Source organism: Varanus komodoensis, unplaced genomic scaffold (genome assembly GCF_004798865.1).
Source record: "Varanus komodoensis strain SLA01 unplaced genomic scaffold, ASM479886v1 scaffold1, whole genome shotgun sequence".
NCBI classification, from domain to species: Eukaryota; Metazoa; Chordata; class Lepidosauria; order Squamata; family Varanidae; genus Varanus; species Varanus komodoensis.
Window position 1 is genome coordinate 13192966 of NW_025335268.1, and position 27522 is coordinate 13220487.

The 27522-nt window shown below is 39.1% G+C and overlaps 1 protein-coding gene across 1 annotated transcript in view; it reads left to right on the forward strand.

Moving 5' to 3' along the window:
* KIF6 (kinesin family member 6) overlaps positions 1–27522 on the forward strand; it is a 203013-nt gene that overhangs the window by 10656 nt on the left and 164835 nt on the right. Inside the window, exons 4-6 of the mRNA XM_044450400.1 lie at positions 10416–10563; positions 15835–15944; positions 21716–21845. Of these exons, the coding sequence (XP_044306335.1) occupies positions 10416–10563; positions 15835–15944; positions 21716–21845 (388 nt within the window). The remainder of the gene's footprint in view (positions 1–10415; positions 10564–15834; positions 15945–21715; positions 21846–27522) is intronic.

The following is a 27522-nucleotide window of genomic DNA, read 5'->3' on the forward strand; positions in this document are numbered from 1 at the left end:
CTTGGTTGACATGGTACTCAGTGGTGAAACTCTAAAATAGACAAACATGCATCACATCCTTATTTTTATTAGTACAGATGGCTTGACACAGAAACCTGAAAGATCTATTTACAGCACGATGGGGGAAGAAAATAATGCCCTTTTTGAATGCCACTTTTACATGATTACAGGGTTTTTATTTAGCATGATTTAAGTTTGTTTTCTTCCTTCCTTTTTAAATCTTGCTAAAAGTGAAGTGTCAGAAATGTAGTGATTAAAGTGTCTTCTTCAAAGACTTTTTCAGCTATGAAGCCACAGATTTGAATTTATGTCAAGTATCTGTTTTATCAATCTTATGTGTTTATTTTGACATGAATTGCAGAATTCTCAACCTTTATTAAATTTATTTATGGATTATAGTATAACAGAATATATTTTACCAACCCCCCCAGTTTTGCCCCTCAGTCACTTTACAAGTTTACATATTTTAAACTGTTTAATTTAAACAAATATCATAACCTTTTTCATGCCAGTTGTCATCAGTTTTATAGAAGTGCATGTAGCTGGAATATTATCATCAGCAACAGCAGCAGCACTGTTATTTCATTTCTATACCACCCCAAAGTCAAAGCTTTCTAGATAGTTTACTACTGTACACTGAATATCTTTGCACTGAAAAAATCAGAGCTGCTAAATATATGCAAAGGATTAAACATATCTATGAAATAAAAAACATTACAAAATAGATTTTATGCTGCAGATTTGGCATGGACACAAAGAGATGTAATACTGAGATTGCACATCTTCATTAAAGGAACTTTTATCTGCACTTCAAATGAGAGAAAATATTTAAGAATAGGTTGTTAAATAGATGGTTTTTAATTTTTCCTGGTAGAAAATGGAGGCAAAAAATATTTACTGTGTTTTTGCCAAGAGTTACGATTCAAATCATCTGCAGCAGTGGTGGGGAACTTCAAGCCCAGTCCACCTACGGTCCAGATTTAGCCTGCCTGAGGTCCCTGTCCAGCACTCTAGGATGCCCCATCCCTGTGGCCCCACCCTTTTGCCTCGGTCTGGATTTTGTGCCATTCCTTCCTCATACTAAATGGCTGAAATGGCTCTCCTAACACTTAATTACTAGAAGAATTTTAAGTTACAGTATGCTAGGGAGCACTGAATGCATGTTTGGGGACAAAAGGAGGGGTCAATCATAATTCTTGAGGTCATGCATTTTATATTTTTGGGGCAGCACTGATGAAAGTGCTTTCACAATTCCTTCAAAAGGGCTTCTTCTGAACATTTTAATATAAAGACAGGTTCATAGCAAGATTTGTAATCTCTTAGATAACTACATCCTAAGCCATTTAGGACTTGAAAGGTTAAGACGCATTCAGCCTAGAATTGCAACCAGTGCAGGTCTTTGGTAACAGGTGTAACATGATGCTGATACTGTTATGTATGCAGGCTCCCTGACGTATGCTTTGTGTGCTGTAGATTTAATTGGTTTTTCTTTTGGCTCAAGAAGCCATTTGGTAACAGGAGATGCAGCCTGAAAAGCTGTCAGTACCATAGTTAAGATTCTGAACTGCTGCTCTAGAACATGATTGTTTCCCTCCTTAGCTGGATTAAAAGGGATCCCCCCTCCCCCAGGGCCAAAGAAACATGTAAATACCTGTCTGATTACTATGCTACCACCCATCTGACTGACCCATGAAGGTGACTTTTCAGTTGGCCATTTGATAGTTCTGGTGGGGAAAAAATGCCCCAGTCCTGAAGAATCTCCACCCTCCAGAAAAGTCAGTACCCTGCGGAACCTTTGCTTTGAATACTATTTGATGGCATTAACTAGGTATAAACTAATCTAAGAGTAAGGAACCTCCCTGATCTTTCCTTCTGACTGATACTGAGGGCAAAACCAGTGCTTTCTTTGTTTTGATCCTTTTGAGGTCCAGCATCTGATCCATCAAGCCCCTGGTATACTTTGTTTTGAGCTATATAACTGCCTTGGAGTTTGAACAGATTTTATATTCTTTTTGCTTAAGCGTCCCTCACACAAGTGCATCTTTACTCTGAGAACAGCCACATGGATTCAGTCAACTTCAATAGTGTTTGTTTGTTTGTTTGCTTTCTATCCTGCCTTTTTCATTTTTAAAGAATTCAAAGCAGCTTACATCATTCTCCTCCTCTCAATCTTATCCCCACAACCACAACCCTGTGAGGTAGGTTGGGCTGAGAGTCTGTGACTTCGCCAAGTCATCCAGTATGCTCCATGGCTGAGTGAGGACTGTAACACAGATCACTGAGTCCTAGTCCTGTGCTCTTAACCACTACACCACACTGGCTCTCATCATCATCATCCCCATTACCCTTTCTTAGAACTGTTCTCTGTTCTATTCTGGTTCATATGTCATATTTCCAGGACCCAAATTTTCCCCTGTGCTTTCCAGCTGCACCATCTGATTGTTACATGTGCCCCAAGCAATGCATTTACCTTCTATATCCAGAGAAATAAAGCTTTACCTGTTCTGGTAAAGTGTCCATTGAGGCCTCAGGTTAAGATTAGTTTAGGCAGAGACTCAATTTGACCTGTACGACCACACAGTTAATTCTCTGCTACAATAAATGTCAGGCTGAGTTTTAGTATTTTTAGTATCACTGTTACTGGAATTAGAAATTCTGTGGGGGAGCTCCATTAGCAAGGATGTCTGTCCATACCTATTATTAATCAAATGATGGTGGCTCTGAGATCGTAATAATTTCTAAGTTTCCATTCAGTCTCCCCATTATTGCCACATATACTTGTTGCAGCAGAACACAAATTGTATCTTCCGTGCTTTCTGGCCAACATAGTACTCAAGAATGTCTTAAGTGTCTTTGTCCAAACAATTTTCTAGTTATAGGCAGTCCCCAAATTACAAACATTGATGTTAAGAACAACCCAGACTTAAGAATAAACTGCCATATAGCCTATTAATTTTAAAAAATTACTGCAGAAAATCATCAATTACCGTAGAGAGAGAGGAAACCAAGGGGGAGAGAGGGAGGGTTCCAAAGTATCACTGTGGGGAGAGAGAGGAAGTGAAAGGGTAGAGAGGGAAACCTCCAAAGGAGGCCTTCCTACTCCACCTATCCAGAGAGGGAAATCTCTCTGGCTTTTCCTCACTTCAAAGAAGAGGCACTGGTGAGTTGTGGGGGGGGGGGGTAGAAATTTTGGAGGGGTTTCCCACTTTTCCAGGGGTCCTGCTCCCCTAACTCCTGAGAATGTAGAGGGCCGACTATACATGATCCAACTTACATAAACACTTGACTTAAAAGATGAATTTCCATTTTCTCAGGAACAGAACGTGTTTGCAATCCATGGACTTCCTGTATTGACAACAAACTATGGAGTATAGTTGTTTTGGTTCCCGTTTCTCTGGAGTCAGGTGTTTCTAGCTGGTCTTTCTCTGTTTTCTTTCTTTTCTTCCTAAATCTACTCCTATTCATGCAGCCAGTCATTACTGCCAGAGGCTGAACTCCCATGGTCCCATCATCTTTCAATCTCCAGCTCTGCCATTTTCATAGTGTCATGTGGTAGAGGTGCATTTTTTCTTCTATAATGAATGTTTATGTGTGTGTGTTGAGGACAAAAAAACCCTGACTTTGATGAATGTTTATGCCAATTTCCTGTTTTAAAAGTGGTCATTCTCTACATTGGCAAAATCATCATGCATAAATACATTGTGTGTCCCATGTTTCTGGTTTAGAGTTTCCCACCTTTGATTCCATACATGCCACTTTTATGCCCATTTATATTAGGGCATACAGTTACAGTTCCCTCCCAAGCAGTATGTCTATAGCATGGCAATGTTCCTGGATCTCCCATAGTCCTGGCCAGGAGTGCCTATTCCCAGCAACATCTGTGGGAATAGATGTAGATCTGGCCTACTGTGACCTTATCTAGAACATATATAACTGACCTTCTAGTCATTTCTAGGATGAATAACTGGTAATATTGAAGACTGCCCAAAACTTCAGTTGATCCTTAATGCAGCTGCCAAGTTTCATATCCTTGTTTAGTCAGACCATGGGTTATAAACCGCAATTTCAAGAGAGATTATACAAGAGAGTGTTTCACTTACGTGAAGAGGCCCAGAAACCCCTTTATGGCAAGAAAGGCTATGGTCAGAGAACATGATGGGCAGGAATTGCATGACCAACAAGCAATTAGAGAAAGATGGTGGGAATATGTAGAACTGTACACAAATGAGAATCAAGGCCAAGCTGTTCTGTCCTAACAGAACTGGAACCAGGTGTCCTGGAGGAGGAAGTAGTGTGGGCACTCAACCAGTTGCCTAACCACAAACCCCCTGGAGTTGACGAAATTCCAACAGACTTGCTGAGACCACTGCCAACAAAAGCACTGACAGCACTTTGCCAAAGTGTATGGAAATCTGGTCAGGGGCCAAAAGACTGGAAATGGTCAATATTCATCCAAATACCAAAGAAGGGTGATATGAAAGGCTGCTCCAACCACCGAACCATAGCCTTGGTACCACATGAGAGTAAAATCCTCTTGAAGATAATCCAACAGCATTTGAACACAACCGCCAACAGAGAACTGCCTAATGTACAAGTGGGATTTCATAAAGGAATGGGTGATGACATTGCCAATCTATATTGGATGATGGAAAAACCAAAGGAATACCAAAAAGACCTCTACATGTGTTTCATTGACTGCACAAAAGCCTTCAACTGTGTTGACCATGACAAGCCTCAAAGAACTGAGAATATCAACATACAATATCAAGCTCCTTCATTTACTGTACTCTGATCAGGAAGTCACTATAAGAACAGAATATGGAGACAAAAAATTGAAAAAGGCACTCAGCAAGGTTGCATCCTATCACGTACAGTATTCAACACATAAAGAAAAATAGTTATGAGGAATGCACATTTGGAAGAAACTACCATTGAGGTCAAAATCAGCAGTAGGAATATCAACAAACTCCAATATGCAGATGATACAACTCTGCTCATAGAAACCAAAGATCTGGAGTGGCTAATCCTTAGAGTCAGAAATGAAAGTGAAAAATTTGGATTGCACTTTAAAATCAAGAAAAAACCAAGCTGAGTGCAGAGAACACACAGGTCAGAGTGCAGATTGACAATGAGACCACTGAAACAGTAAAGGAAATCAACTTCCTGGGATCTAAAATTGACCAATGTGGTCTCCACAGTTCTGAGCTCAGAAGGTGCATAGCACTTGGAAAAAATGCAATGTCTACCATGAATAACATCTGGAAGTATACAGATATCACCCTCACTACCAAATGCAGATTAGTCAACCAATAATTTTCCCAATTGCCATGTATGGCTGTGAAACTTGGACTCTGAAGAAGGCAAATAGAAGAAGGGTAGATGCTTTCGAATTGTGGCACTGGAGATGACTGTTGCATATTCCATGGTCTGCAAAAATCACAAACAAACAAGTCCTAGGCCCAGCCTCACCAAAAATATCCCTTGAAGCCAAGATCACCAAGCAAAGACTGTCATACTTTGATCATGGGAACTGACTCACTTGAAAAATCAATCATGCTGGAAGTGATCAGCGGAAAAAGAAGGGACCACCCCAGCACCTGTTGGCTGAACACCATAAAGAAAGACACTGGGGGATGGACATGGCAGTCTTGAAGGAAGCAGTGCGAGACAGAGAGGCATAGAGAGCAATGATCCTTACAGTGGCCAAGGGTCAGACATGACTGATGACAGTGACGACAATGGAAGTAATATATTCTAGTGTGAGAGAGGAAGGCGATGTTGGGACATGTAGGTGCAAGGTTATTCTTTGGCCTGATAAACAATGGTTTATTACACTGAAAGAATAATGAGATTGCATTTATATTTATTTCTCTTGTAAGAAACCCAAGGCAGCTTATGTGGGCCTCCTCTGCCCCATTTTATCCTTTCAGCAACAATCCTGTGAGGTAGATTAGGCTGAAAGTGAGTGACTGGCCCAAAGTCATCCCGTGAGCTTCGTGGCGAAGCAGGGACTAGCACCTGAATCTCCCTGGTCCTCAGTCCAACATTCTAACTACCATACCACATTGGAAAGTTGATTCACATTGTGTGTAGTCAAATTTCCAGTCTCCACACACAAGGCCAGGGGAAGGCTTTTTTTTTTTAGTTCTATAGCTAGTGTCAATCCAAAAATCCAAACATACATCAAGGAAAAAGAATTGCTCAGTTTCAGTTCAATACCACAAAGTCCAAAAATGCAATGTTCAACATATGCTAATATTAACAAACAACTCTTTCATTCTAACTATATGGTAACATGTAAAAAAGACTATTACTTCTCTTCCAAATGAAGGAAGAATAGTTGCCTAATAACCAGTCCAAAAAAATACACTTCTGACAATTCTAATATTTTTGTTCTGAGCATACGCTGGCTTTCTTTGGATCTTATTGTGTGCTTTTCATTGATATTTTGCTATTGTAGATTATGCTGAGCCATCTGGCAAATGCTTAGGCTTCCAGATAAATGAGTTGGAAGCCCTTTGCTTCTCTCATGGCACCAGACTAGCGGTTGACCTATGTATGGCCCCATCTTCCTTTAGAAGACAAAAAGGTTTTACTTTTTAAAGTTTGACTTATTTATAGCTTTTCTTATAAACAAAAGCACACATAAATACTATTTGTTCTTTTCTTTCACATATGTAAGTTCTTTGAACTGAAGAAATCCCATTCAGTCTTCATTGGAAGTTTAGAAAATCTTGTCAAAAGAATAATTCTTCCTTGATTACTTAATCAGAATGAAATGTTTCAATTCATATGGTTGTAGGGAGAAAACTGAATTATGGGGGAAAGTATATAAAGTACATTTTTGCAAACTAGAACTGTACAGAACTTTGCTGTTTGCATATAGAGTCTGTTCAGGGGTAAAATCAGAAATGGCTACTGACTTGCTCTGATAATTCTAAAATGATTCCAGAAATTTGAGTGTCCCATGTAGTGCTTCTGCATTCAAAAGCTAGTAAAAATGCTCCTTAGTGGGAATAAGTTATTTTTGTCTAACTGGACAGAAAATAAATTCTGATGTGTCCACTTGCCTTGGCCCAGGTACTGTACATTTGTGAAGGCTAAACCATCTTTTTGCATATAACAAAATTGCCTTTAGGAAAACAAGCTGTTAAGGATGCAGAACATCTTCCCAACTTTGAGGGCTGTAATGGAGAAAATGATGGCTACCTATTTATCTAAGATGTCATATGTAATTTGCTCAGCGCAGAAGAGAAAGAGAAAGTAGACTCAACAGAAATTGGTCATCTGTGGACATATAATCATTCCAGCATTAGTATTAGTATTTTATATTGTTAATTTTATATTGTTATTTTTGTATTTTATTGTATTTTATTGTGTTGTAAGCCGCCCCGAGGCTTCGGCAAGGGGCGGCATAGAAATGTTTTAATAAATAAATAAAAATAAAATAGTATTTAATATTTAATACAGAATATTTTATTTCTTATTAGCTGTGCATGCAGCCGTGCTTTTCAAATAGTGGAGTTTGTGTGTTCTGGATGGTATTGCACCCAGGAGCAGCTATGTCATTTAGCTCTGCTCCTGGATCCTTCTCTGGTTGTTGGAAACCTAGATGACCTCAGTGGCTTGGAGTGCCCATGAATGTACACCATTCAGTTGATGCACCATCTATACACATTCTTAGATAGGGATAGCCTAGCCATAGGGATTCGTGCACTGGTAACCTCATTGATGTTACTGTAATACACATTATGTGGGGCTGCCCAGTTCAGAGGCTGCAGCTAGTGTAGAATGCATGAGTTAGGATGCTTACTGGAAAACCTGGCCATGCTCATATATCATCTGTGTTAAAGGAACTGCTTATTAACTATCGAGCCATGTTCATGGTTATACTAGTGTCATACAAAGCCCTAAACAACTTGGGAAGGGGATGTTTATCAGGCCTCCTTCCCTTATATATATCCAGCCAGCATTTAAGATTGTTAGAGGAGGCTTTGCTGGATTTTCCAAAATTAACAAAATGTTGCCATTCAGTGGTGAGACTTTTCAGTAGCAGCTCCCACCTTCTGGAAAATCCTCCCCAGTGCAGGTGAGAAGGCAGCTTAAGTTGCATATTTCAAATGCTTCCTAAAATGCAGTTGTTCACCCAAGCTTTCCCTGGCTTATAATTAAAACATGCATGCTGCTTCCCTTTATTGTTCCATATTCTCATAACTGAAATTGGCTTTTAATATAATATATTTAATTATATTTTAAGTGAGATTTTAATGTCTGTATGTGAAATACTTAGGGATTTTATTATATTTAAGTGTTAAGGAAATATTACAAATAAATACATTAAATATATAAATTTTAAGGAACAGCCAGTATTTTTGCAGCTCTTGTCATGTGGCACTGAAGCCTTTGATGTGAAACCACTGACTATTGGGTTTCTATGTCATGATAAGCCACCTTGAAAACAGCCCACTTTCAACTCAGGAACAACCCATGGATTCTCAGAGTAGCTTATTTGCTGTTAACAAACTGTACTGACAAACCATGCCACAAACAAGGCTCAAAGCCATCATGGCTTATTGTTACTCTGTTTGCAGTCCGCCAAAGCCTTTACCATAAGTTGTTTATCAAAGTAGGCCAGTATGTCAGGTGGTACCACCTATTAAATTGTACTGTATAAGAAACATGCACATGTGCCAAGGATAGCTAGTTTTGAATTTCTTCCTACACTATTAATAAGTCATTATTTTAACCTTCACATTGCATTTCAGGAAAGACTGAAAGGGCCTCTTCTGAAAACTTATACACCATTGCTGATCTTCTTATCCCAACAGCCCTCATCAGGATCATAATGGAAATGTTTATACAAATAAAGTCAACTGTGCATTATCTTATGAACATTTTCACTCTTATTCCATCACAAAGCTCCCATATGCCTTAAGCTTAGGGTACCCATTGAAAGTGATTGGCTTTAGATTCTGGACAGATTAAAACTCTTAGATTAATCCACTGCCACAAGATGTGCTACTGGCTTAGATGACTATAAAAGGAAATTAGAAAAAGTTGTGGAGGTTAGGTCTAACACTATTAGCTAAATGGAATATGAGGCAGTAAGTCACTGAGTAACAGTTGCTGGGAGGCAGCAGCCAGGGAAGACAGTTTTTCTGTCTTTTTTGTGGGCTTCCTAGACGTGCTTTGCCTAAAGCAGCCTTAAGTTGTATCCAATTTACATTCTTTAAAAAAAAAAAGGAACAGAAATAAGTACCACTAATACATTTCTATTGGATCTTCTAGCAGTATTGGATCCTTTAGCTAAGTCCTGCAGCCCTGGACATATAGAAACCCTTCAGGAATATTCTCTTCTTGATGCAGTAAGAAGAGTTACACTTTTTACATAAATGCATAGAAAGAATTATGTTAAGTATTTACTCATAATTACTGCATCAAATACAATACTGCCTCAGATTTATATCTCAGAACCTCTGGAAGGGAATGAGGATCAGTATCTAAATCATTTTAACACTTTAGTGTGATAGAGAATAATGATTAGGCAGAGTTTCTATGCAGGAGCCACAAGTAAAAGGTCTAAAGGAGATTTCTATGTTGCTTATTCATGCTTGATTTTTGATTGGAATATTTAGCTAGAATCCAGTTCTTTGATGAATTTGCAGCAAGGAACAAGTTGCGAGGAAGCTTATATTGGTACTGTGAGCACAAATTTTACATCCATTGAGAAGCTAATAGCAGATGGAATCCTAAATATAGATGAGTATCCCCCTCCTACATAGTAGTTTCTCCTTTTCTTAGCCCCCATCTGTGGAGCTGAAGGAGATAGTTTTCATTCTTAAAATAAGATATGTCTAATATTGACCTTTCCTGAAGAAGTTCCTCAAATTTCCATCTTTTGCTGACATTTAATCTTGGGTCTAGTGCTTGACTCTAGCTAATCATTTCGTGGAAAGGAGGTAGCCTACTTCTCCCTGTAAGTCCTTTAGTTTTTAAAATTGATACTGGAAATTCTGAACAGGTTTTCTGATTTCTCTGCTTCCCTCCATCTTTCCTGCCATTTCTCCCCTTCTTTCTTCCTTTCCCTGCTTTTTCTCTTGGTCTGTCAGGGTCTGGTGTTATAGAAGTCTCTGGGATGGGCGGATTACCCTGGTATTCCCTGTTCAGATAAGCATGCCATCATTTGACTCCTTTTGGGACTTCATCCCATAGTTAGGTATTGAACTTCAAAAGTTGATACTTTTCAGGATGTCTGCTGCTATTTAATTGTAGAATTGACAGAACCTTAGTTCAAGAAAAATTGGTTTTGCTCTGGTTCAACAAAGATATCGATGGCTAATCATAGATTGAAGGTTTTTAAATGTTCATCGATTATATATGGGCATTGTATGATGAGCTTATTCCTCCACTTTCAGTGCTCTGGCTGGCTACAATGGCACGATTTTTGCATATGGACAGACAGGCAGTGGCAAGACTTTTACCATAACTGGGGGAGCAGAGCGCTACAGTGATCGAGGCATCATTCCACGGACATTATCTTACATTTTTCAACAGTTGCAAAAGGTACAGACCTTCCTTTCTGCTCTTTTTCTTTTAAACTGTATTAACGAACATAGTGATATCTATAAGGAAAGAAATCTTAATTTTATGCTACACTTTGAATTAACTATTCTGAAAAAAAGGGAAGGCACATATCCAGCCATAAAAGTAACACAAGGCATTGAGAGCAAATCACTGTGCATAAATTTCATGCATATTTGCAGCAGCTATGTGCACTCAGTTCATTGTCTAAAGTTGAAAAGCTTATAAAATGTGTTATATATTATTTTCAGAATGCTGAGAAGATATCACAGCACGTTTAAGTCAATTTTAGTCATTCATATGGACAATGTAAGACATATTAACACAAAAGTTCTGCAATGGATAACCTGTTACACTCAGAAAAATTTAAAGTATTAGCATAATTCTGGTGTTAGTGTTTAGGTTTTCAGAAATGTAAAACCCTAACCCTACCTTGGAAATATGGCCAGAGGACAAGTCCAGAATTCAAAGTACTAGAAGCCAGAATTGACATCAGCTGAAGAGTTTTTCATGTAAAAGTTGAGGTCAGCCACAAGATATATCTAACAGAAACAAAATGGGTGTTGAGTAAATGGCACAGCAAGGGTTGAAAGATGTAAAAAAGGAAAGCTTATGGCAGTGAGAAGAAAAGCACAATAGCAAGGCATATCCACAGATTTGCAGAAGACAGCATTGTGAAGACAGTCCAAAACATTTGCTTTGTAAGATTAAGTGACTAAGCACTTGCATATGGATGTGGCTACTAGCAGCAGTATTCATAGTTCAGCCTTTGCATCATGACAGAGATACACAGCTGGGAACCAGGGTAAATGAAAGCCTTGCAACAGGAAGTCCTACATTTCAAACCTTTCCTGACATATGGAATGAGATTCTAAAGAGGGCAGGTTCTGAAGCAGGTGCAGAATTCATCTTGGATATGATTCATATGATAAGGCAAAGAATAGATAGGTATTATGCAGACATCTTTTTGTAAGTGGCGCTTATAGAAGATAAGAGCCAGATCAATCTGTGAACAGTAAAAAAAGAAAGTTGACCAGAATCTTTTATTTTTAAGAAAGTCTCTTTTACCTACCTATTTTAATATCTGTTAAATAAAGAATTATTTAACAAGATCCCCTGATAAGTAATTATTCGTCTTAGGCAATTTTTATGGCAACTCCATAGGTGAAACTGCTAGTGAATGTTTGTTGGTTAGGCTGGCTTTGGCTAAATTACAAGAGATGGCATAGAGTTCAGTATTAAGATAGTAAAATAAGATTGTGTTCCTAAAACCTGCTTTCATAGAAGTTTTATTAATAAGAATCTGCTTCTATATTTGTGAAAAGAATGATAGTTAATATAGAATGTCCATTGTTTATTTTCCTTTCTTTTTCATTTTCCTTTGGATTCCCTGCTGCTTTTGAGATCTTTCTTCATCCTTTGACTAATCTACTTAAGGTTTTTTTTCCTAACATAAAGATACACTTGAACTATCATAGAGAAACATAAAAGCATAGGAAAAAAAAGTCAGAAGGGGCCTTCCGGGCCATTTAGTCTGACCCCCAGCTTCAGGCGGCTCCACTCATATAATTCCCAACATGTGTTTAGTCTTTTAGCAAAGCTATAATGTGTAGAGTTAACACTAGTTTTGGGAGCAGGACCTAATATGACTGCTAGAGACTTCCATGGTGTTGGTAGGCTGCAAATGCCACTCTTCTAATATATCTTCCAGAGTCTTCTGATGTGGATTTTTTTTCACAGTAAATATTTTGAATGATAAGAGAGTTTGGAAGTGGATATAAATCTGCTCCATTGTTCAGCTTCTGAAGCAGCTGTAGCAAGTGTAGATCAGAATGTCGGGCCTGGTTGTATATGGATTGACCTGAGTGAAACTATTCTTTTAAGCAGAGATACTTCATGAATGCTGCTTGTTGAATCTCTAGCAAAGTCACAGTGAGTCTTGTTAATGACAACTGACTACTGCATCATTTGCCTATAAACTAATCCCTGCTATTTTCATAGTTGTTCTGCTCATACTGTGGGAAGACTCAGTAAGGCAGTCATGAAACTACTGTGGGGAATTATGACAGTTTAATGACTCCAAATAAAGCTAACATCTGGATATATTTTCAGCACCTGGTTTTCCAACAGGAATGCTTCCATGATAATGGCTGGCACAGGGACAGGAATCTTCATGTTTGTGGGACAGGGAAGTGTTCTCTCAAGGGACTGAGAACAAATTGCAGGATCATGTGTTTCCTTCATCTCTCCTGCCTTCACAAAAGTTCAGCATTTCGTCAGCATTGTTATTAGGGCTAATCATGGTTTTCACTTAACCAAAAGGTAAAACCATGATTTAAAGCTGTTTAGAAATCTTGCTTAAATGGGAACTATGGCTTGACTATGGTTAATGTTAGTGTTGGCATAATTCTAAGCTGCACTTAAAGAAGGATGAAGGAACTTCCCTGGGAAGTGGGGGGATGGGTAATGGAAACATGCAGTTTTACAGCTTGCTCATGGACTCCTACCATGGGTAAGAGTGCTCATGGCTGTTACCAAATTCAAATCCCAGGGTTACTTCATATTAGTTATATTTTCCCTAGTAAAGGTTGAAGTACGGGTTTGATATTTCCTTTGGGTAAAGTAAAACTTGGGGATAAACAAATGAAGAATTGCATTAACCCTCAGACAAACCGTAGTGGAAATGTTATTCAATTAATCAGGAACTAACAAATTAATGAGGAGGTAAGACTGTATCAAATAAGATGATGTGAGATCCTGAGAGTGAAAACTGTTCAACCCATTTTTGCAAGAGGAAATTAAAGGACCTTGGTATTTTGCCATCATATTCCAGAAAAGTGAAAATAAAACTATGTTTATATGTTGAACTATTAGTCTGTCACCTCATTAACTCACTGAGGCAAAGCCAAAAGAACATTTATGTCCTTCTGAACTATTCCTTCATATATTCTTCCATCATCACAGCTTAATTGGTCCAAATTGTAACTATGTTAAGTGACATTGATTTATAAGCTGCCTTGAATATCACTTTCTGATAGAAAGGTAGCGTAAAACTATTTTAAATAAATATAAAACTTTTAGTAAGTCAGGTTAAAGTGTGACAATAACATATGATATAAAAGGTAGACTCTATACATGTATTAGTGGTTGCTTGGGTCTCTTTGGAGTAGCACTTTGATCACTGACTTTAATACACAGTTCCTTCAAGATAGTCAACATTTTTCAAAATTTATAATAGGTTTTTCACAACTTGATGATAATGAAGCAATTAGAAGCAAGCTGATCACCCCATTTCTCAGGGCAGTGATCTCTCCTTTTAGAAAGGGATGGGTGAGTGCTAACTTCTTGGCTTAAACTCTAGAATATTCTGAATTTAGCTCTGCACAGGTGCACAACCCATAAGTGGGACTACACAGAGACCATGAAAGGCCTTTTCTATATTTTATACAGAATACCAAAAGAGTTCTGTAACTTGTCATCTCAGTACAGAAATAGATATAAACTATGAGTTGGAGAATTAAAACTCAGATGAGTTGCAGCCTCATTAGGGTACTTATTTACTTCATAAAGCAAATAAACATTTCTGCAAGCGGGGAGGCTTCTGTTTGAAAAAATGTCATTTAAACATTCTCTTCCTGAGCATGGCTTCAATCTGAGTTTGGAAGAGATGGACTGCAGCTGAATTTAGTTATTAAAAAGCTGGGGAAGATGCAATCACTTGTCATACATCTAGTTTAACTTTCAGATAGCATTTGTGATTAGAAAATAGTCATTAGATGCATGAAGTCCTTAAGAATATCTTCAGTTTGTGATGGAAATTTATTCTTTTCCTCTAGATCACAACTTTGCAGTTAATTATTGTGAATTTTAGATTGTTTGGATTTGTCTTGTTAGGCGGAGAGAATCCTGTCTGCAGAAAACAGTTGGGTTATATTACATTCTGGCAGGGCTAAACAGAAAGTAAGCTTTCAGGGGCAGCTGACAGCATATGCTGGGATAGAGCTTTTTGATTAAAAAAAGAAGAAAATAGCATGCCAGAGGAGTTTCTAAATGAAGTACAGCTTTGATATATTTTAACAATAGCTTAATTTGAAGATTTGCACAATTATAGTAATGTACATTGTAAAACAAAATAAGACAAAACAAAACACAGCAACCTTGTATTTTAGAAATAAATAATATTACACAACAATCAAATTTATGCATTGCGTGTGTCTTAGTAAGATTTCTGTCATGTATATGGAAATGTGTAGATGAAGGATGGGCTATGGTTGCTTAAGTAAGTGATTTCTAGGGCTTGCTTTCCTTCCCAGCAGGCTTTGCCTTGCCTTTCTTTATCTTGCCCTCTGTTTCTTCCTCTTCTTGGTACCTTTGCCTGAAACTTTACTTCATTAAAATCTGCAGTTCCACGTGGGATACAATTCTATATATGTCTACTCAGAGGCAAGTCTAATTGAGTTCAGTGGTATCTGTTCCCATGTGAGTGGGTATAAGATTGTAATCTTGGTTGTATTTTCACAGAGAAGCTGTGCTGGTTGTTACTCATATGACTGTCCATGCTAATTTTTGGACCCTGTGCTTCCAAACCTATTAGCCATAGCAGTTTTGGCCTTTGCATAGTATGAAATACAGCAGTGGCTTGGCATGAGCAGGTGTCCTGACATGCAAGTAGGACTACTGCTTGATGTCCCAAAAATAATAACTCATTCAGCATGGAGAATTCAATTTGTTTCTTAGGGGTAAGATGCCTTCATAAGATTCCTAGGTACTCAAACACAACTGATTACTTTTTACTCACTCTTTTGCCTAACCCAGCAAAGCAGTTCTGCAGAAGACAGATCAGTTCACAAAAATATGGGCATTTACACATTTGTGTTTATGGGACCATTATATATGTGCAGTAATGCATTATGCTTTTGGCAGAAGGACCTGGATGGGAACACTTTTCATTTATTTTCAGCATGTTGCTGTTGGTTTTTTAATGACAAACTTAACATGTTTTATTACTGTTTTTCTTATGTGTATGAAAAGGCAAACAACATGTTTATTCTGGAAAACTGATAATTGAAAAAGTAGACAAACTCCTAATAATACATGTGGGCCTTTAAAGAAAGCCATATTTAAGTAACAATAAGACAGACTTCAAATTTAATTTGAACTGAAGATGTGCAGTTAGAAATACAAATGTAGATCCTGGATATACTGGCAACCTGCTGTTTGGTTTCAGGCAAGTTTTGTTTTCTTTTAATTCAGGATAGCAGCAAAGTATACACAACACATATTTCCTACTTAGAAATTTACAATGAGTGTGGTTATGATCTCCTGGATCCACGGCATGAAGCCTCCAGACTAGAAGACTTGCCGTAAGTAACATGTTTTTTTAAAAGATCAGTACAAAATGTTTCCCTGGTTCAAAATTTTAGCCCTCCTTAGATACACTTTTTTGCTGCCCCCTTTTTAAACTTCTTATGTACAGGTGAATTTATATGTAATTATTCTTAAAGTGATTTTTCCACAGTAAATATGTCAATATCACATTACATAATGACATTGCTATTTGTAAAATAAAAGCTAGTGCTTTTTTTCCTTTGCACAGTCTTTTTTCATCTGTTAAGAATCTTAAGTACTACAAAAATACAGCTGTCTGGTAGCGCTAAGGGAAATGGGCATTGCAATTACTACTGCTGGAATCTGGGCTGTTATTGGATACCTAGAGTTTTACTCCCACGTTTTGTTTTGGGCTTTTGGTTAATCTACACAATCCTTTTCCATTGTGGCAGAAATACACATCAGTTTGATTAGAAGGTATTACATAAACAGTCTTCTATGTCAAACCAGACACAAACAGTGAGAGAGGAACTGTTGCTACTGTCCAGTATTTTACTCCGAATTCCAGTTGTATTGCTACCTTTTTTTCTGTAGACCTTTCCATCCCTACAACGCAGGTAGAAATGTTTAAAATACATGATTTAGTTTTAACTTGGATCTTGATGTGGAAAAGTACTGCTAACTATTCATAATGATGGAGAGGAGGCAGAAGCAAGGTTTTTGTTTTCTCTATAAACAAAGAATGTTTTCCATTTGGCTAAGTGGATGGAATTTGTAGACTTCTTTAAAGCTGAGTGGAATATGTGTAAAATGGTATTAGCCAAGTTGTACTGTACAAACTCCTTGGTTGCATCAGCCAAGTTGTAAAACTAGAAAGAAAACCTAAGGGCTTGACTGTTAGAGAGAGGTGTTTTGTTCTAGAAAAATGCTTGGTTGTTCACTCCTGAGCCCCAGAGCTCCTTAACAAGAATATGTAGGCTTCTGCTTCCTGGGCATCAGAGTTCTGACTCAAGCTGCCCTGAGACTCAGAGCCTTAGTATTTTAGCCTACTTTTCCTGGGCATCACTAACACTTCTTCATTAATGCTCAGAGCCCTACAAGGCACACAAAAATAATTAGGAAAGAAATTCTACTTTTCATAGAATTATAGAATCATACAATAGTAGAGTTGGAAGGGGCCAGAAGGCCATTGGATCCAACCCCCTGCTGTTGTCAAATACTAAGTTACACCATCCCACTCAGATGATTGTCCAGATGGTTTTTGAATGTCTCTAGTGAGGGAGAGCCCACAACATCCACAGGTAATAGGTTCCATTGTCGTACTGCTCTGACAGTGAAGAAGTTCTTCCTGGTGTCTAGCCTAAATCTGGTTTCTTTTAACTTAAGTTCATTATCCCGTGTCTTGCACTCTTGAATGGACAAGAAGAGATCTTGTCCTTCATCTGTGTGACAGGCTGTCAGGTATTTGACAGCCTTTCATATACTTAACCTTAAGTCCTCAATATATTCACTGTTTACAATGGATGGGTTTGTATGATTGGGGAAGGAAAATTAGGTGCCATTCCTTATTTCCCCACCTTGTGCATGTTAGTCATGTTCCACTGTATTACCACAATTACCCTTGTTGTCATGATGTCTGACCCCAACAGGGGTAGTTTAGAAACCATCCCACAACCCTAGAATAAACTATAGGTTCTGGGGTGGTTTGTAAACATGTCTGCCAATCCACCCTTTCCAGCTTTGGATGCCATGTCAAATGGCACTCCATGATGGTAATTATGATAATTCAGTAGCACATCACTGGCATGTGTGACGCAAGGGAATAAGCTGGTTCATTTCCTTTCCCTGATCCTGTGGATTCAATCTGTGTAGTTCTTTCTCTCTTCATTGCTAGCTAGGCTTCTTTATACCCCAGTAACTGCAGGTACACAGTCATGAAACATCTCACCTACTCCAGGACTCAGTCAGAGTAGCCTCCTGAGATATGTTACATCACCATGACTTGTGGTAATGGATATTGCATCAAAGCTAACATGGCCATGGGTTATCTCTGAAATAGGGCCTTTTTCTTCAGCTTGGAACCTCCAGATGTTTCTGTTCTTCACACTCCTGACACTGGAGATACTGGAGAAATAATGTGGAGAATCTCGACATTTCATGGTCAGTTTGGTTTTCACAGTGAGTCAGTAACAGGAATAATCTGGTATGCCTGTTCTAAGGGTTTGTTTACATTGGGCTTCCTGACCACTAAATTGATCATGATGTGAAGTTTCAGCCTTCCACCTCCACAGCAAGCTCATCTATTTATACATTATTATGTGGTATAATACACTCCTTTCTAAACAAACCCAGACCTTTTTTGGTAGTAGTTACCACCTGAAAGCACTATTCATCTTCACAGATTTTATAGTTCTTTTACTGCTTTTATAGTTTTTACACTATTGTATATTAATTACCAGTTTGTATATTATGTTTTTTATCCTGTATGTGATTTTGAGAAGGTTTATTCCTAAATGTGTCCTAGAATATTTGTAAATTAAACATAATGCAAATTAAATCGAACAGACAACCAAAATGAAGCAAAACTTCATATTTAGTCTCATTTCTCATTGTGAAATTCTTTGAGTTCCAGTAGACAAAGTATATTTGCAGTATGATCTTGTGCCTCTTCTTTTTAAGAAACCAGCTTAAACGCTAGGCATTTATTGTTTCATACAGGATAAAATTCTTTTTATAACACCTTAAACTTCACTTTGCCTGCATGGGAGATTACTGCAATGGTCCTGTAGTTGCTGGGCTTCTTAGCATCTCCTTCTTGGGGACTGGAATATATACTGAATATGTTTAGTCTGTGAGCCATCCCTTCTGCCCCATTTGTGAACATAATCTTGTTAGGATTTGGGAATCCTAACACTTCAGTCTCTGCAGCTTGAAATAGTTCTATTGGGATCCTATCTACTGCCAACGCTTTGTTCCTTTCAAGTGCTGTTGCAGCAGCTTTCACTTCACTTTCTAATATTTCAGGTTCTTCCTCAAGGGTTCCCCTTCTAAGGAGTCTGTCATCATATTAACCCTTCTGTATGGAGCAGGGCCCTCTGCCAGTATCACCTTCAACTCCTGCTGCCACCCAGTAGCAGCCTTTCAGGAGCTTCTCTCTTGAATCGGGTAGCAACATCTTAGTCTGGTGTCTCAGCCTTGGCCATTTTCTCTTGGGTAACCCTGCTAGGATAGCAGACTACTGACAGTCCGGCCTCCTGGCAGCACTACTCTTGGCTTCCTGGCACTCTTAAACCCTCTCACCATTTAAGGTGTGCATCCAAGAGGGGGCCTTTCTCTGTATCTCAGCCCCAGTTGCACCTTCCATCTCTGTTGCACTCCCACGTTCCAAGCAAAAATGAATAAAAAAGGCTGGTTAAGATAAGAAATAACAAAATAAGACTTTGAGTTGACTCTATGGATTAATTTCTCCAAAAATGTCCTGTCCTTGACAGCCCTGCTCAGCTCTTATGAATTCTGTGCTGTGGTTTTCTTTATGGAATTGATCCATCTCATATTTGGTCTTTCTGTCCTCCTCCTCTTCCTCCTCGCTTTCCCTGGCATTACTGTGAAGTGAAGCAGCAGCAAGGGGGCGGGGAATGGATTCACTTGGAACAGAACAAAAGATGGTGTCTTCTAAGCCTTTTACCCTAGTTTTTAAAAGAGATACTTGCTATGTTGGGACGTGCCAGGGAACTAGAGCCATTGTCTAATTTCTGGAAAGAGACTTGCAGGTGATTTAGGATTATGCAGAAGAAAGTCATCTATGCAATCCATTCTTCCTTAACCTTGTGGGAGGAGCAGGAAAAGTAAGGGCACTCTGCATGTGTTTAAAGACACTTTTACTATATTCCTGCTGGCTCATAGAAGTTTTTTTTAATTATTAAACCTTGACATAGTTTGTGACCCTTGTTGAAGACTGATCTGTTTCATATATTCCTGATTAAAACATGAGATAAACATGGAACTGAAGGGAGGAATTGTAGAGGTGTGTCAGAAGGAGACTGAAGAAATGTATGAAAAGGTTCATTGGTGCCATACATCACCCAAAATATCATCTCTTTGCCCATAGTTTAATAGGACTATCCCTGAACACATACAGAAACAGCAGTGTGGCATTTATGTATTTTGGTGGTGCTGGTGTGGCCATGTGCACCTTCTTAGAGGAAGAGACAACTACAGGAATTGATCTCTGAAACCACATTCTAGAGATGCTGTGGTGATGAGCAAGAAAGAGTGAGTCTCATAGTTCAGCAGATGGTCCATGACATTGCAAAGCAGAGCATCTCTCTCCTATTGTGTTCAGTCCAAAGAGTAGGCAAGTAGGGTGCAGAGTAGAAGACATCCTCCTATTTCAAAGGAAAGTTCAGTCCTGGAGAGAACATACTGGTTTGGGTGACTCTAGCAACCCAGGAAAACAAATACTGAAGTATACTCACTCTTGGGAGTGAGCAAGATGGCTGCTTTCTCAAGGGCTTCTGGCTGATCTCTGGAAGAATCAGAATCAAAAGTAGAAGGGAGAAAGGAGCAGAAGGAGGCCTGGGAATGTGGGCCATCCCGAGACACTGAGTTGAGAGAAATGGAGTCACTTATCTCAAGGCTAGACTCCCCAGGTGGGCAGGCAGTCTCTGGAAAAAAACCCAGACAGTTGGCAGGAGGGGACTTGGACTAGAGGAGTTTTCCAGACTCAGATGAGGTGGCCCCATCTCTTGACCCCATGTATTGTCAGCAGAGGAGGGTGGCCCCATGTAGTGAGGAAGTGTGCTCATTTTCAGAAGGCTCCTCCCAAAGGGAAGGGAAGAACAGACATGCTCTTAAGGAGAGTTCCTGGAGGTGAATACTAGATTGGATTTAAAAAAAACACACACACACTCTGTGCATGCCCAGGGATTCATTCTCTGTGTTTTTCACTTTTGGTCAATAAAGAATGCTTTGCAAGAAAAAGGACTGTGACCTTTAATGTGCAAAGGAGGAACCTTAGCTACTGACACCCACATTTCTGAAGTGGCTTCCTGGCCACTGCTGTGCATCCAAACCATGGGAATGTGCTATCCCAAAATGTAGCAATGTCCTCCAGTTTGGATGACTTTAAAAGGGAATTAAACCCATTCTTGGAGGATAAAGTGGTCAGTGACTATTAATTATTATGATTACTGTATGCTATTTCCAATATCAGAGCAGGATGCCTATGTCCATCAGTTACTATGGAAGATGAGTGAAAGGGTGCTGTGTATCTATGTCCTGCTTGTGGATTCCTCACAGCCAGTGAATTGGCAACTACATGAGCAGAATGCTAGGCTGTATATCTTTGGCTGATCCAGCATGACTCTTCCTATATTCTTATATTTGTATATGTGAATATATAGTGACTTCCCTACAAGCAGGAGAGAGCTCCCTCTCACCCACTGAAATGCTTGAACTGATTGTGAGTAGAGGTGAGACCAATTCCTCTATGGTCTCACCAGCTTTGATAGTTCTAATGTTTTTGTGAGTTCCAGCAGGAGCAAGTAAATAAATAAAATGTTGTATCTTTAATCTCAGATATTTCAGTCTCTAGCCCTTGTGGAATGTCCAATTAAAACATACATTTAATGAGAAACTTTGCTGTGAATATCCAGAGATGGACAATTACATTATCTGCTAAAGAATGTGCTCAGGAAAGACAGAAAGAAAATCAGTGCATTGACTTATTCAGAAAACTCTAAATCCTGTTCTGTAGTTGTGGCCAAGATTCTCTCAGGCTCTTTTCTTCCTTACTTTTTTAAAATAGAAAGGTGACAATAATGGAAGATACTGAACAGAACATTCATCTGAAACATCTCTCCTTGCAGCAAGCAAACAATGAGGAAGAAGCACTGAACCTTCTTTTCTTAGGTGACACAAACAGAATGATTGCCGAGGTGAGAATATTTGACCAGTAACAAACAATCTATGAGAAATTGGTTCATTTTTAAATGCTTGGGGAAGTCTAGATAATTCAAAAAACTCAAATTATTTTGGATCAAATTGGGTGGAGCATTTGTAACTATGAGGTGAATGAGATGGTTAATTCTACTTTCTCATTCCATTGCAATATTTATAGTATCGTGATTAACTTTCCCACTTAAAGTGTACATATTGTATTCTGCATATAGCTTATCCTACATAAATAGACATAAAAAGATCAAAATAGCCATTTCATGTGACATTGTGAAAGCTGCTTCATACTGACATGCTTGAAGTGGTTGCGGTGATGGCTAGAAATCATTTTATTTCTTTTTTCTTCCTCAGTTATGTCCCTTTGTGGGGTGTATTATAGAGAAAAAGTATAAAACAGCAGCATAATTCATGATTAAGGTAGCTAACTCTACATAAGATTGTGTCTCAGGTAAGTGATCCATTCCAGATGCAGGAGTTACTGTGTACACATGGAGCTTCCTTACCATAGTGGCTTTCCCATGTATTTCAAAATGAAGGGTGCCAATCTACAGGGCTGGCCCCAATCTGCATGAAAGGTTTAACTGAATAGATATCTATATATGGATTGGGATAAGTACTAGGTATTCCAAAATAAAGACCCTTTTAGCACGCAGCCAGCTGTGCTTACAAAAGATTTGCATCTGTATGTATGAATTCTGCACATGAAAAGCTCTATATTGTGTGCAGGGTGGAGGGTATAGGATGATTTTCAGGTGGTCGAGCTGAGAACAGGAAGGGGATCTTCAATATTTCTTTTGTCTGCCTCTTATTTCTGCCCCCATGCAATTCCTTTCCAGGATGTTTTTCTCCTAGCTGTGCTTATTTCCAGTTTCAAAGCATAGTTAAGATAAATGTGTTAAGGGAAGGGATATGGAGTTTCTCCACCATTTCTCCTGAATTGTCATTTGCTTCCATCCTTCCTTTACTCTTGTTAGATTGGAGCAAACTGGTGTTAGTTTGGGTCTGACATCCAAGGTTAACATCCAGGTATGGGATGAAGTGATCATGAACTAGTGGAAGTGGGCTTGATATGTTGCTTGGCCAATATGTGGCAGGTTATAACAGCAAACGGTAATCTTTGAATGTGCCTGGTTGGTTGTGTTCCATTGATTGGGTGAATGGAGTATGTGAGGCTCTCAGTGGCTGAAAGGATGTTTGAGTGGATGTTGAGAATGTGTGGGAATTTTTGGAGTGTTAATGTGCTTGGAAAACTCTGATATAGGAACCTATGGAGGTAGTAACTGTTTCAGTGATCCGGGATAGAAGGATATGTCAGTAGGAGGAGTCAGGACATCAGAACAGAACTGCTAATAGATATCTAGACACTTTTCCCTTTCTACCCAACTCCTCTTATCCACTGAGCCTTCCTGGAGTATTGCAGTACTGCTTTAATACCATCTTCAATAAAATCTCTCTCATTCACAATTTAAGTGTAGATGAGATAAATTCTCATATCTTTCTTTCTCTCATTTATATATTTATCTCATCTATGCACACATACAGCATATATTGCTGAACTTCGGTGGATGAGCTGGGCAGAGGCTGAGTATACTCAGCTCTGACCACCTGGGTACTCAGGGCATCACCAGCATTCTCTCTGGAGAGCCAGGGTATCATAATAGTTGCAGTGTTGGACTGAGAGCTGCAGGTTCTGGACTCCACTTAGCCATGGATTTTGGCTGGGTGACTTTGGACCAGTCATAGACTCTCAGCCTACCTCACAAGGTTGCTATTATGATGATAGAGTTAAGAGGAGAAGGACTGTGTAAGCTGCCTTGGGTTTCTTGAAAGGAAAAAACAGGATATAAATAAATATATAAACATAAAACATAGGTTAGAGGGCCAGGCTAGAGGGCCAACCTAGTGGCAGGGAATCACTGTGGCTTACAAATCTTCCAATTTGCCTGCCAGAAAACCCTTCCATCTTGAACCAGACCTTGAGGGGTTTCACCTAGTGCTGGGGATGCTGCTGATGTATATTGCCCAGTCTGCTTCCTGGCAAAGGCATTCTCAGGTAGGGGGAACCCAGGAAGATGGTTCTGACTTTTGAGGAACTTTAATTTTCATGCTAAAGCTGTCTCTCTAGCTCCAGCTCAGGACTTCTTGGTCTCCATGACAACCATGGGCTTGTCACAGTTTGTCATTGACTTAACCCACAAAGTAAAGCATACCCATACAGTGGTACCTCGGCTCACGAACACCTTGGTTCATCAACAAATCGGGTCACGAACAAAAGTTTCTGAAAAATTTTGACTTGGGTCATGAACACCGCTTTGGGTGGCAACCAAGATCGCAGCCATCTCCACCCCCCTCAAAAGTGGGGAGATGGCCACAATCTCAGTTCCGTTCGTGATCAGAGGCGCACTGCTGCAGGAAAGACAGGAGCAGCAAAGCAGACCCGCGGGAGAGTTGGCTGAGATTCCGCCTGTCTTTCCTGTAGGAGTGTGCCTCTGATCAGGCACTCCTTCCCTGCACGAACAGAACTGCAATCGCAACCATCTCCCCACCCCCAGCGCACCATTTGCGCTCATCTCTCCCTCCCCCAGTGCACCCGCGATCACGCCCGTCTCTCCATCCCCACCCCCCAGTGTGCCAGGATGATGGGCGCCTGCAGGGATGACAGGCACGTGCAGGGATGACAGGCGCGATCTCGGTTGTGCTGGAGGGGTGGGGAGATGGCTGCACTTGTGTTTGGGGTGGCGGGGGAGATGGCCACGATCTTTGTTGTCACTTTGCTTCACATTTTTCTGATTTAAAAAATGGTTACAGAATGGATTAACCTTATTTACATTGAAACTTATGGGGAAATTTAACTTGGCTCACAACCAATTTGTGTCATGACCAGAGTTCTGGAATGGATTAAGTTTGTGAGCCAAGGTACCACTGTATTTGGTCTTTGCTTCATGCTGAGAAATAATGAGTTTGAAAATTTGGAGGGGTGGAAGGTTTGAAATAACTCCACTGTTACAGCCAGACTTGTGAACTTGCTTCTGAGATAGTTTTGTTTTACTTACCTCCCGCAGGGTTGGGAGACCCATTTGACTTGGCTGTCCAATTGGATGGATGGAATCCAGGGGGTTTCAGAATGTTCCTGGGGATTTTCCAGTGGAGAGAACCGCTAATCCAGCCAGTGCCTTAGTCTCACTGTAGAACTTGGTTGTACTTGAGTGCCATCTTGGGTGTTTTAGAGCCCACTCTGCTCCTTGTTATACTGTAGAGCTGCCTCCAATTAAACATGCTGGATGATGGTTTAAGATGCAAAGTGATGACTGAGCATGCTCTAGAGGACACAATTGTGCCTATTGCTTGATGGTGCAGGAAGCAGAGAAGGCTTGCTATTCTGCCTTCATTGTGTCCTTGATTATTTATTTATTATTTTTTTATTTAAAACATTTCTATGCCGCCCCCATCGCAACAAAGCCTCGAGGCGGCTCACAAAGGATTAGTCATGTAGCAGAACTGACTGGGGGCTATTGAGTCTTTCCCCAGTGTATGGAGTGCTACAACTGATATGTATAACACTACAATAACATAAGCAGCCTCTAGCACAACACCAGTAGTGTTAGCTCATTTATTCTGATTTATTCTGATTCTTAAATTATTCTTATCTGATTCAGTTTTTATAATCAACTTTGTGCATGAATATATTACCAGATGAGTAAAGATAAGTGTATGAAAAATTATCACAATTATTCATACTACAGACAATTTCTCCTGTGTAGTTTTTCCAAGGCTAAGTTATGCAAGAGTGCTTTTAAATTTCAAGATGATAATAAATTGTAATGGAGGCAGTGTTGCTTGAGATCCATGCAAACTCTGTTGCTTGGAAAGCTTAGTGCCTGTTCTGATCATACAGTAATATGAACTGCGAAAACATGATGTTAAGCCTTTCAGAATTCAAGTTGGATAGTGATCTATGTATGTACTGGACGGCTGCTGCCTATAATCTTTCTCTATATGGGTATCAGCAGATGGCTACTTAAAAAAAACTTTTCACTGCAAGATAACTAGTTTGCAAAGTTAGAAATTGAGAAAGGAAAAATAAGAGAACATGGTACCAAATTAGGCACTTTTTCTGTATTATGAGCATGACCATGGTGGGTTTACATGCCAGGATGTACATATTCAGAAAATCTCAGAAAAGAAAATCTGTAATGAACATAGTATTTCACCTTAAATCTGAAAGTAGACTTCAGAGAAGCAAAGTAATATTCAAATGTTCAAACTTAAAGCTTTTTTTTTTCTTATTTCTGGTACCTGGAAAACAAGAATTTTTGGCATACCCAAAGCACTTCTTTTGGCTTGTGCAAAATGTCATGGTCTGGCTTTTTAAGAGGATTTGTATGTTAATGCTAACTCTATATCTGATTATGTTATTATCCAGGGCTGAAGTAAAGTAGTTTTTGATTTTTAAGTTTTGCAATATTCTGTTTATTTCTGTTGAAACAGTATGCTACAGGAATGACTTGGTGATCAGTTCTTAAAATTAGGTTACCAACTTTAGATTGATAGAGACAAATTCAGAAGCTACTATGGTAACCAGAAAACATCTGCAAAACATAGTCTCTGGGCCTGGTGCACATAGTCAAGATCTTATGGCTTATTTTCATATCCTTTCAGCAGAGCCAACTTTTTCAGGAAAAGTTATTAAGGAAGTTACATGTTTTTAAATCTCAAAACTTCAGCCAACATCAGAGTTTTCTTGTACTTTGTAATAAGAATTGCATGCTAATTAATACTTCTGAACTTGTAATTCTAAATAAAAGCCAGATCTACTTTTGTAACCATTTCAAGAGAAGAAAAGTTACCTTGAGCTAAACCTTCTATCCAGGGAAAGGCTTTCACTTGAAACATATGTGAGGGGGCCAAAATCAAAACTTGATTTTTAAAATATATATTCATCTGCTTCATAATCTTCTTATATTGCTCTTTATGCCAAAATACCTTTTGTGGATATGACATGAAAGAGCACTGTCTCCTAATTTGTGCACCTGAGGCAGAACCTTATGTGTATCCAATGATGGCACCCCAGTCACCAAAAGTTTCTCACCAGTTTAGAAGTTATTTAGTAGGAAGAGCTGCCCCATGGGCATATTTTGCTTCTTTCTATTATAGCTGTGGTGTACCATTCAATTAAGCTCAAGGGATAACATACATCACATTGCACTAGTGTGAGCCAACTTCAGAACAATGCTGCCATGTTTGCAGATATATTGGATTTCTCAGGGAAACCTACTGCTGAAGCAAATGCTATTCACATTGTGCTAGAGGTCACATACAAACACAGTATAATTTATGTTAGACCTAGTGCCAACTTGGTTACTGCCCCATGGCTTTTAGTTGTGAACCTTGAAACCTTATGATACGTTGTTATTCTGTAGCTCTGTATTTAATGCTGTCCTTCCAGAAAGGACTAGTGCATTCATGTGAATTCAGTTTTATAGACACATCAAATTATTAGCAATGGCAAAGAATTAAAAGAATTCAAGGAAATTCTCACAGGAGTCAAGAAAGCAAGAGATAATGAAGCCTATAGCTCATGATTGTCTTAACAGGAATAATCAGAAAATGTCTACTTTTTTTTTTTTTTGGCCTCCAGAATCACTTCAAGGGGAAGAA